This window comes from Populus nigra, chromosome 3 (genome assembly GCF_951802175.1).
Source record: "Populus nigra chromosome 3, ddPopNigr1.1, whole genome shotgun sequence".
Taxonomy (NCBI): Eukaryota; Viridiplantae; Streptophyta; class Magnoliopsida; order Malpighiales; family Salicaceae; genus Populus; species Populus nigra.
Window position 1 is genome coordinate 19,449,075 of NC_084854.1, and position 11,968 is coordinate 19,461,042.

The 11,968-nt window shown below is 33.3% G+C and overlaps 1 protein-coding gene across 1 annotated transcript; it reads left to right on the forward strand.

The window, feature by feature from the left end:
- The first annotated feature begins 7,038 nt into the window (after window positions 1-7,038).
- On the forward strand, window positions 7,039-11,480 carry LOC133689682 (auxin transporter-like protein 2). The gene is made up of 8 exons (XM_062109658.1): window positions 7,039-7,964; window positions 8,212-8,431; window positions 8,537-8,722; window positions 8,867-8,979; window positions 9,098-9,379; window positions 9,931-10,138; window positions 10,252-10,509; window positions 10,969-11,480. The coding sequence occupies exons 2-8, from the start codon at window positions 8,258-8,260 to the stop codon at window positions 11,191-11,193; spliced, it is 1,446 nt and encodes a 481-aa protein (XP_061965642.1). The 5' UTR covers window positions 7,039-7,964; window positions 8,212-8,257; the 3' UTR covers window positions 11,194-11,480.
- Window positions 11,481-11,968: the final 488 nt, after the last annotated feature.

The following is an 11,968-nucleotide window of genomic DNA, read 5'->3' on the forward strand; positions in this document are numbered from 1 at the left end:
ATTAATGCCAAGTGCCCGAGATTTGTACGTTGATCATGACTTGACTGCATTAATTTGTTATAAGAATATTGAGGTTATAAACTTTTTAAGTGATGTTGTAGTGTTAAGAATTTATAATTAAGATGTTTGTTTTTTTTTTGTTTCAAGTTTGAGCTATGTGATTGTTTATATGATGGTCACTGGAAGCTTACATGATCCTTAATTTCAGGACCTGTGAGATTAATACCGAGGTACGCGCAAGCTGACCCGGATTCACGTTAAATCAAAAAAAAATATTGAGATCATAATTCATGTTAAACAAAAAAAAAAAATTGAGGTCATAATTAATATGTGCTTTAACCTAGCTAGTAATTATACTCAAACCTTGAAATATTAAAAGCAGGAGTTTACTAGCAAATCTTGAACCAAAGAATTAAATGATTAAAACTTAAGGGATTTAGCACTGTTGCACTAACACTGAATCAAATTGCCCACCAGGCACCAATTACCAAGTTTAAAGAACACCTATGGGTGCGGTGCAGTTTGATGTGAAAAGGGACATAAATCGTGAATGGTGACAATATTTATGGTCACTAGTCAATATAAAATGAGTGGATATTCTAATAATGAAGAAAACAAAGCCAAACAATGCGTGTAACACCAAGAGACATGCCACTTCCTAGCCTACGGCTACCAAATTTGGACATGACCATGTTTCCAGTATTTTGCTGGAAATACAGAGTCATTATATCATATTCCAATTTTTTGTTCTCCATTGTTTGTTTTTTCTTTTCCCTAAATATATTTAATAGAAAAATGAAAATAATACTAGTATTAAAAATTATAAAAAAAACTAATAGGGTTTAATCTTTCATGGTAAACAAAGACATAATGCATTGTTGATTGGAACAATATGATGATCATTTTATCATTTTAAAAAGATAAATGAACTAGTTAGTGAGGTAATATGATATTTTTGCAAGGGTTCATTAGTCATTATTATATTGATAAGAGACAAATCAATCTTCTAATTTTTTTAATCATAGTAAAATGACTAAATAACCCTTAAAAGCAAATAATAATAGTAAAATAAACTGATATCCACAAGCTTTTTTGTATTTCTACTGTTCAAAGCACAATCAAATAACTATATTACCCTTAAGTTTCTCTAACTTGCATCCAGAGGCTTTTTCATATTATTATCTTGGTTTTTTTTGTTATATTCAAGTTGATTATGAGATAATTTGGTAATTTATTAAATATAAAAATTATTTTTAAAAAAGTAATTAATACATGCATTAATACGCGCATTAGCACATGGGTTGCGGCCACGCCATTTGGGCAGTATGTGAGGAGGAGTTTGGTGACCAAACAGTAGCTTTTTAGGCGGTGTTTAAATCATCTCGGCGACCTCTCCATCCTTAAGCGACGCGAGTGACTTACTGACATTTAGTTTGGTGCCGACAATCTTTGTTTTCTTTTTTTTTCATTTTTCTCTCTTCCTTAATTTTCATGTCTGACCCTCAAAAATTTCATAGCAATCATTTGATTGTTTGTTTTTTAGATTTGATCCATATTCTTCTGACCATTATTTATTTTATTTGAAATAATTTATAAAAAAAATTAATTTCATCATCTTTCAATTTTTTTCATCTGTTGAATTTGATCCATGTTCATTTTGTTACTATTTGTTTTATTTGAAATAATTTATAAAATTGAGTATTTTAAAAAATTTTCATCCTCCAATTTTTTTTCATCTGTTAGATTTGGTTCCAATTATTTTGATTGGTATTTTTTTATCTGAGATAATTTTTAAAATTAAGTTTTTTTATAATTTTATTCTCCTTCAGTCTTTTTCCTATCATATTTGATTCTTGTTGTTTTATTTGGTTTACTTTTCCAATTGTTACTCTGACGGCATGTGCAACCTTTTTCAATGCCGTAATGCAACATTTCACAATAGTGTTAGAACCATATCAGTAAGTTCTTTTTGGTGGTAAAATAATGTTTATGATGGAGTGATATTAAGTCTCTAATAAGTTTTTTTTTTTCTAAGTATGATATTGAAAGCTTATTTTTTATAGTTAAGTATTGTAAAAAAAAATTGTTTTTCTCATGTTTTTCTTATTTATTTAAAAACACTAATATTGTCTAAATATTTTTTTAATATTAAAATAAAATCGACTCGTTCTCATGGTGTAGCATAAAAAACCAATATAGTCAATTAACTACGGAGTAAGTGAAAGATGGAGATTAAGGGGGGGCCCATGTGAGGGGCATGGGCGGAACATATTCCGAAAATTGATCCTCATGGAAAAGACCAAAAGGGGGCCTCAAAATCCATACACTAATCATTACTTCTCCCACTAAGCCTCAGAGTTTTTTTTTTTTTTTTTTTCAAAAAAAAACCCTAATGTTTTATAGGATGACAAAATCGAAGCGGCTTTCTTTCATTGGTTGCCACCACCTCACCATGTGCGCTTTATTAGTCAATTTTGTTTCCCTCTAATATGGAATAATTTGAGAAAGAAGTAGAGGGTAATTATGGGAAAAAAGAAACTGAAGTGGAATTCGGCTGCGTTTGGCTGGGAGGCGGGCCAAGATTGGAACCCTCAACCAAGCCAAGCCAACAAATCCCCGTTTGAACGGGGCAACGTGTGGATTTTGCAAGGAATATGAGTAACACATTTCCCATTTTACATGTACTTCCTTAAGCACAGGACCATGGTGGCTTGCTGGCTCCACCACCACCACCACCTCCTCCTCCTCCTCCTTGGTTTCCGCTGCTGACACAACTTGAGTTTGTTTAGGACTAATGCTTATCGTTTCCATAATCTCTTAGCCAAAGAATCTGTCTTTGCCTCTTAATTAGGATAGTCAAAGTTGTCTAATAAGTAGAGTATTTGTTAGGTCTTAATTATACGAAATTGCACCATGCTCGATTATATCGTCATTGGAATAAATAAATAAATAATTGTTTTCTCATTAAGAAATCAAGGATGTACTAGTGTTTTTTTATCACAGACGGAAACTACATCAATAAAAGATAAAAAAAAATTCACAAAAATTGTTATAACAAAAAGGGTTTATAAACCCTACTCGTGCACAATTTAAAAATATAAAAAAAAACAAAAGAGTTCTTAATTAAATACAAAAACATTCTAAATTAATTAGGAAACAATTATAAAAAAGAGAAATTTTTTGGCATGATTTAAGGGTCTTACCGAGCTCATATTGCTACAATCACTCACTCAATTTAATAATTAAATAAAAAATTATTATTGTTAGTATATTTTACTAAAATCTCTTCCCTAAATATTTAGCTAAAATCACTCTAAATTAATCAAATTCTTGTATATATTGTGCCAACGAGCAACATAAGATTCAATCACAGTATGGAAAAAAAAAACTTTCAAGTTTAAACTATCTATTGAGGTTTTGTTTGGATGAATGATTACGAAACTATTTGGAAATGTGATGCAAACAAGTTCTAAAAAAATTAATTTTTTTTTATTAAAATTTAATATTGTTTGTATGTTTTGGATTGTTTTAATGTACTGATATCAAAAATAATTTTTTAAAAATAAAAAGACATCATTGGCATGTATTTCGGCATAAAAAGTTATTTGAAAAGCAATCATTACCATACTATCAAATATACTCTAAATATGCTTGAACTTAAAAAAAAAAAAAAAGCAAAGGAAGAAGTTTCTTAATTTATGGGTAAGAAAAGATATTCAGAAAAAAAAAACTATGATAAGAAAAACAATATTTCTCTTAGGTGAGAAAAGGTTCTATAAATTATTTTTTTCTGACAAAAACAAAAAAGTTGAATTATTAAGAAATACAACAGTGGTTATGATGGGCCACCCTGAGCCGTTGAATAAGAAGGCATTCGCCTATGATGACCCGGCGGCAAGTAGGGTTAGAGTGGTTCATTGCGCGCGTGTTTTTCTTTAAAGGCGTGCCCAAAGTATTTTTGCGGGTCATCGTGGCTCGGCTTGAGCCAACTCTGGTTACAAGGAATCATACTCGTGCGCTTGCGGCTGCGCCAATTTCATATGAATTTGGTGTGAGCAATTGCATGGTGTCTTGGTAGTCTTGACACGTAAAAATTAACATTTATTTCTCCCTTCCAGATTATCATAGTTATAACATATGTCCGGTGTAGTGTGTTAACATTGCGTTTTTTTACAAGTGTTTTAAAAAAAATTAATTTTTTTATTTTTTTATTTTAAATTAATATATTTTTTTATATTTTCAGATTATTTTTATATGCTAAATAACTGCTATCATATTTTCAAATACACTCTTGACAAAGAAAAATTGCTTGACAAACAACTCATAATTGTATGGTTTTGTAAAAGAAACTAGAGAGTCATCTCTCATTCCATATCTTAGTAATCAAGAAAAGAGGATTATATAAAACAATCACTCTAAAGGTGGCAGGAGTAGAAATCACGAGGAAAATTTTTAATTATTTGATGTACTTGTTACTTAATTGATCCAATAAAAATTGGGGTTGACTAAAAAATTTAAAAATAATTTTATATTAATTAAAAAATAATAATAATATTTTAAATAAATCAAATCAATCTAGATTAACTTATTTTAATTTATAACTCAGGTTTTAAATAAGATAATGGTTCATGGTTTAGAGATGAGTTATTTATATCATTATTGAAGAAGAAAAAAAAAATTCACAACCTAACTTCTCATAATTTAATCTCAAGGAATAATTAATATACAGTGTAGCATGTGATACTTAAAATATAACATATGATCTGTCTATTTATAAATAATTTCATGGTACTCGAAAAAAACGTAAATGTAACTAGCTATTTAAAAAGGTGGGGGATATTAGTTGTTGTTTCTTTTTTTTTAATATGGGTGTCCGGGTTAATTTATGCGTACTTCAACTAATCCTACATGCCCTGAAGTTAATAATCATGTAAGCCTCTAGTAGCCATCATATTAGCAACCACGGTGCTCAAACTTGAGATCATATGAAGAGTAATCCTTTTAGTTTAAAGCTCTTACCACTGGACCACCTACTAGATGATTATTAGTTGTTGTTTCTTAATTTCATTACTACATGCTATTTTTGGCTACTTTTTTTTTAAAATTAAAGTATTGGATTGAAACAATATCATTCATGCCAAGTTTTTTATGAGGAGTTAGCTTATTATATGAAAAGAGACAATATTATTTAGTTTGAAGTAAGAGATTACCGGGGTGATAAATTATGTTTGATTAAGGAATAATGATTATTTGAACTTGTATGATTTTTATAATTGACTATTTAATCTTCATTTTTTTTTAATATATATATCTAATCTTGTAGTTCTATACAATAAAGGGTATGAATGGATGTATGTTGGTCAAATATTAATGTGTCCATTAAGTAATGACGTGAATATTAACACCTAAGATAATTTATGAATAATATCATCAATAATATGCCATGTCAATAAATAATTGTGAAAAAAATCAAAATTATATCTAAAACAAACTAAAAAATTAGAAAATAACAATTATTTATCAATTATTGTTTTAAAAAATTGTCATTTTCTAATTAGGTTTTGGTCTTTTTGGAGAAAATCTTTTTTCCATTAACTTTAATTATAGACATGATATCTTATCAATGACGTTTGTGTTAAATAAAGTTGGAGATACATGTATGAGAAAGGGGCAATTACCCCATCAATATCTTCAAAAAAATCATAATAGTCTTTAATAATTTTGAATTTGCCTTCTTGTTTCTAAACATATGCTCCTTGTATTTCTTAAAATTTCCTACCACTCAATGAAATATCTATTAAAGAGTAATGTGTTTAGAATAACTATACATATGATTATAATTTAAATGAGGTATCTTATGTTTTATAATTCAATTTTAGATATGATATTAATCTTGTTTAATTCCAATATTATATAATAAAGTAATGTATTTTATTTACTAACATCTATCAAAGTGACATTTTTGTTTTCTCCTCCATTGATTACGAATTCTAGTTTCGCCCATAATCTTAAATAATATTTTAGGTGTCAATATATATGTCATGGACAAATTGGCATCCGGCATATATATATATATATATATATATATATATATATATTGAAATATCCACCTATTTTTTATTTACTCTCATTTTGAAAACTAAAATGTTAAGACAAGAAAATACTCAAAGAGTTTTTATTTCCTACAACATGGTCTAGGTTTTTATCACGGTTAAAAAAAGAGAGGAAAGAACACATCTCCTTAGATTTTGGAGAATCCTTTTAGCTGGTTAGTCAAAGAGTAACTTACAAGTAAAATAATTTACCCAGGCATTATATATTGGTAATAAATCTATAATAAAATAGAAAGAAGGCGATAAAACAACAGTGGGCCTCCATTCCATATATTTGGTTGGGTTTGCCGGCCCACGATAGAGAAATCCTATCGTGTCTCTCAATGGAGACTTGTTCCTCTCACTCGCTCACAGGTATCGTGACATCCAAATCATCTATTTTTTTACCAAAGTAGACGAGGCATGTAAAACACGCATGGTAGTTATAGCTTGTGAATATAATATAAGTATTGATCTGGGGGACAGGGAGGAAGTTTGACGGAGCTCGATTAATTAACATTTAATAATCCTTTTTTAGTAACATTAAATTTTTTTTTATTTTTAACATTAACATATTAAAATTATTAAAAAAACACTAAAAACTAAGTAACGTTTAATATTTTTTCATGTTAAAATATTTCTAAAAAACATGTTAAAATACAATGGCGCCAAATAGCCTCATTAGGATTTTACTAGTTATTTTTTAGGATACATTTTGAAAAACAATATATATATAAAGAAGAGATAATATCCCTAATTTATCTTTTCTAGTTATATATATATATATATATATATATTTATTTATTTTTTAAAAATAAACTCTAGAAAATAACTAATAAAATAATACTATACTTTTTAGCACTATAATATTAATTGTTTTTAAGTGTGCATCAAAACAGGTTCGAGAAATATAAATAACCCTTGCAAAAATTAAAGGCTGGGAAACAGGTTCTTAGGCTAGAAATTATAGCCCTGCAATGTTAATAATAGTGGTATATAGTAGTAGTAACTTTAATATAAAGTAAAGAAAACAAAAATGGACTTAATTTTGATTTTGGGGTGCTTATAAAAAGGAAGGTCCATGGAGGTTCAGTCCTTGGCAAGTGATGAGAACGAAGTCCCCATCGCCTAGATCTCTAAATTCTCTTCTCTCACACACAAACACCAAAACGATGACTGACAAAGAATCGAATCAAGAGTGGAATTGGAATACAACAAGGAATTTTGGGGTTCATTTCCACCTGTTTTTTTAAAGAGTGAAAGTGAGGAATTTCAAAGCCATTTTTTTCTTCAAATAAAACTAAACTGTAATACAGCTAGAGCAGTAGCAAGCAGGCAGTACTATAGTTCAGGCTGGAGCAGTGAGTGAGAGCATTTATATTTTGGTTGTTAAGTGAGAATAGGATAGGAGTAGAAAGGGTCCTTTTTCTTCATCATCTGCAAAAACCATTGATTATTATTAGTGCATCTTTTCCTGCTTTTGAGGTCTCGCCGTCTTTGAAGTTCGGCTCTGCTCCTTTTGTCTATTCAGATTGGTGGCGCATTAAAGTGGAGCTTTTACTAAAGAGATCCGTAGCTGGAGATTTTTTTTTTCTTGGGATGCTCAGGCTGCAGGTATTTAAGTCTGGGTCCTGGAACGGAGAGAAATCTTAAAAACTCTCACACAACTGTGGCTGTACCTCCCTTCTGCCTGCGTGCTCGATGGTTGCTTTCCATTCTGAAAACTAGGTAAAGGTGACAAATCAAAGTCAAGCGAAGGACATAACAGCTAGGGAGGGTTTGAATACATATCAACAAGTCATTTCTGGGTCATAGAGGAGAGGGATTCTTCTTTCTTTTTTCCCAACTCGAAAGAGACATTTCAAGAACAAGGTTAGTTTTGAAAGTGGAGTATTCATGGAAAAAAATAAGTTCAAAACTCTGTTCTCTTTGTTTGTGTGGGGGTGGAGACTGTAAGTGACTTCACTGTTTTTTTAAAAGGTTTGGAAGAGGGAGTTTGGTGATTTTATTGGGATCTGAGAGGTGGGAGAGTCTTGTTGGCTTTCGTTTTCTGGGGTTGCGTTATTTTTGATTATGCAGTATATATTTTGTCTCATTTTCTGTCTTTTATATGTTTCAGATTTACCAGGATTTAGACGTTGCTTTTAGTAAAAAAAGCTAAGACAATGTTGTCTCCGAAGCAAGCAGAAGAAGCAATAGTCTCCAACTATAGCGAGACAGATCAACACGAGGGCAAAGAAGAAGAGAAAGAAGAGAGCCACTCCATTTTTAGTGTCAAGAGTGTTCTTTGGCATGGTGGTTCTGCCTGGGATGCCTGGTTCAGCTGTGCTTCTAATCAAGTACTGTATCCCTCCAAACCCATTTTCAAGAAGCTCAACATTTTTTGCTTCCATGATTTCTTGTTGCAAAAAAGAAGTAATTAACTTTGATGATTTCTGTTACAGGTGGCACAAGTGCTGTTGACACTACCTTACTCTTTCTCTCAGCTTGGTATGCTATCAGGGATATTGCTTCAGATATGCTATGGGCTTTTAGGAAGCTGGACAGCTTACCTTATAAGTGTGCTTTACATTGAGTACAGAAGCAGAAAGGAGAAAGAGAACGTTAACTTCAAGAATCATGTCATTCAGGTTTTTTTTTTGCTTCTCAAAACCGCCGCCGCCACCAATACTAATCTTCAATGCCAGAATATCTTGAATTACAGTAACAAGTTAAACCCTCTTTTAATTTTGTATTTAATGTAATTAAAAAAAGATTGCTTTTCTGGATTTCAGTGGTTTGAAGTGCTTGATGGGTTACTGGGTCCATACTGGAAGGCAGTAGGACTTGCTTTCAACTGTACTTTCTTACTCTTTGGATCTGTAATTCAACTTATTGCTTGTGCAAGGTAAGACCTTCACGATGGTTTTCTATTTTCGTCTTCAATTAGAAATAGAAAAAAAAGAGTCTGATGTCTTTCTTGTTTGATTTTTAACTATTTCTTGTTTTTTTCTTGACGAGAACAGTAATATTTACTATATCAATGACCACTTGGACAAGAGGACTTGGACTTACATTTTTGGAGCTTGTTGTGCCACCACAGTTTTCATTCCCTCTTTTCACAACTACCGTATTTGGTCTTTTCTTGGTCTTGGTATGACCACATACACTGCCTGGTACTTGGCCATAGCAGCTTTTGTTCATGGCCAAGGTGAAGGAGTGAAACATTCTGCTCCTACAAAGTTAGTGCTTTACTTCACCGGAGCCACCAACATCCTATACACCTTTGGTGGACATGCTGTCACTGTGTAAGCTTTTTTCTTTTTCTTCTTAAAAGTTTATATTATCCTCCTCTGCTTTCCTTCGTGTCTAGTGTCTACACGGCTTCTGTTTGCAGCTTTTGCCGGTAAAGTTGGGTTCGAGACCCGCAGACAAAATCATGCAATTTTTTTTGGTTCCCTTTCCAGTTCTCAAGAAGAGAATTGAAATGAACAGTAAAATGATCCTCTGCTCTTGTTTCACTGTGCTCCTGACCTTTTAACCTCCTCTTATTTTGTCTTTACCTAGCCTAGCTTTCGCATAGTTTCCTAATCATGAATGGGCTCAAAAAGCTTATCGATTCACTTATTGGAGCGTCGCAGGAAACTAGAGAGTGAGAATCCAATGTTGTTTACATGATGTCAATTGAGTCATTTAACAGTATACATGTGTAATTAGGTTTTAGAAGCTTAATTACTGTTGCCAGCGATGGTTGTTGTCGGAATTAGGTAGTCTTTTATATTATTTTTTTTATTTTTTAAATTAGTTTTTAATATCATTATATTAAATGTGGAATATTGATCACACTTTAATTTTACAGGGAAATTATGCATGCCATGTGGAAGCCGCAAAAGTTCAAGTGTATTTACTTGTTAGCTACTCTCTACGTGTTCACACTGACAATTCCGTCAGCTTCCGCCGTCTATTGGGCCTTTGGTGACGAGCTCCTCAACCATGCCAATGCCTTTTCTCTCCTCCCCAAGAATGGATTCCGTGATGCCGCCGTTATCCTCATGCTTATCCACCAGGTCTGTTTAATTCTGGCTGCGTTGATCGGACTACTTGATTGCCCCTGAAAGAATCGATATTTGTGTTTTTTAATGGAATTTGACTGGGAGTTTGCTTTTGTTGAATGGCGCAGTTCATCACATTTGGGTTTGCGTGTACGCCATTGTACTTTGTGTGGGAGAAGGTAATAGGGATGCATGACACAAGGAGCATTTGCTTGAGGGCACTTGCAAGGCTACCGGTGGTGGTTCCGATATGGTTTTTAGCTATAATCTTCCCTTTCTTTGGACCGATCAACTCAGCCGTCGGTGCTCTTCTGGTTAGCTTCACGGTTTACATCATCCCATCTTTAGCCCACATGCTCACTTACAGAAAAGCCTCTGCTAGACAGGTAAAAATAATGCTGCATTTTTTAGCTGAAAGAAAGTTGCAATTATCTTCATCTTTTAGGGGTGTTTTGGTCATAGTAGAGTGAGGGGACACTCCGCGTTTTGATGGGAATCCCGTATTCGACGGCGACAGCGTCCCAACTGAGTGGAGAGTGGAGAGAGAGAGAAGGGAGAGAGGGTGCAGGAAATGTACAAGAGAGCATTCAAGGCTTGGATTTGGAAATATTACGAGAAGAATTGAATGGGGTGGCATGTCGTTTTCATTTAGTTATATTCTACAGTTGATGTGTTGTACTCTGTTTCTAAATGAGCTGGCTGACCTGACCTTCCCTCCCTCCCTTCAATTATAGGCCGAAGTTGCATCTTTTTGTCGGGAAAAAAAGGGGAAACACTCGTCAACAAATCTAGTTGGCCTAACTTCACCACTTGCTAATTTGTTTGACATGGGTTTTCTCTTGCAGAATGCTGCAGAAAAGCCGCCTGCCTTTATGCCAAGCTGGACAGCCATGTATGTTATAAACGCCTTCGTGGTGGTGTGGGTGCTGGTGGTTGGTTTTGGGTTCGGTGGATGGGCTAGCATGACAAACTTTGTTAGGCAAGTAGACACATTTGGGCTCTTTGCCAAGTGCTATCAATGCAAGCCACCAGCACCTCCAGCAGCAGCAGCACCGCCACACCATCGCTGAGTGAGCTGACTACATTTATAGCACAAATCAGCCACGAGATTCAGCTTAAGAAAGAATATTTTCTGTTCTCTCTCTCTCTCTCTCTCTTCATATTTTGTATCATACAAAGGGGAAGTAGTAATATCTCTCCTACATGTGATGTTGTGCTGCGTTTTGCTTCTTTTTTTATCTTTTTGGTTTACTTAAATTAGTTGATAAAATTGCGTGTTGAATTCTGATGATTCCTTTGCCCCTTAAAGGCATAGGCTAGTTAATTAAATCATATAAATATATGTTCAGTTTTCTTCTGTTTTTCCCCCCATTCTTTCTGCCCTCTCTTTTTGTTGGGGATATTATTATTATTATAAAGTATTTCTTCTTCTTGGCTGTACTGTCATTATTGCTAAGCATGCTTCCAAAGCGCATTATTAATTAACCTTGTAAAATTGCTACAAAGGTTTGGTGGTCTGAAGGGCCAAATGTGGACATGTCCTAATGGCCTCTCTCGACCTTAGATTCTGTTTAGAGAGTGGGCCGTGGGCCGTGGGCCACCTCCACATCCACATGGGTTGCACGTTGGCTCATGTGCTTGTCACGTGCCAGTCTTCACTCCTAAATATTTTCCTCTTGAATTCACATGTGAAGTCATACACGGACCTTACCGTGCATGCTTTTCTCGCTTGATTAAATCATAACCCATAATTGATTTCCCATTAATCAAGCTTACAAGGACGAGGCCTCCCTTTAATAAATATATTTGCTTTTGGCTTTCACATGCACCCCGCAGCAGCACGGT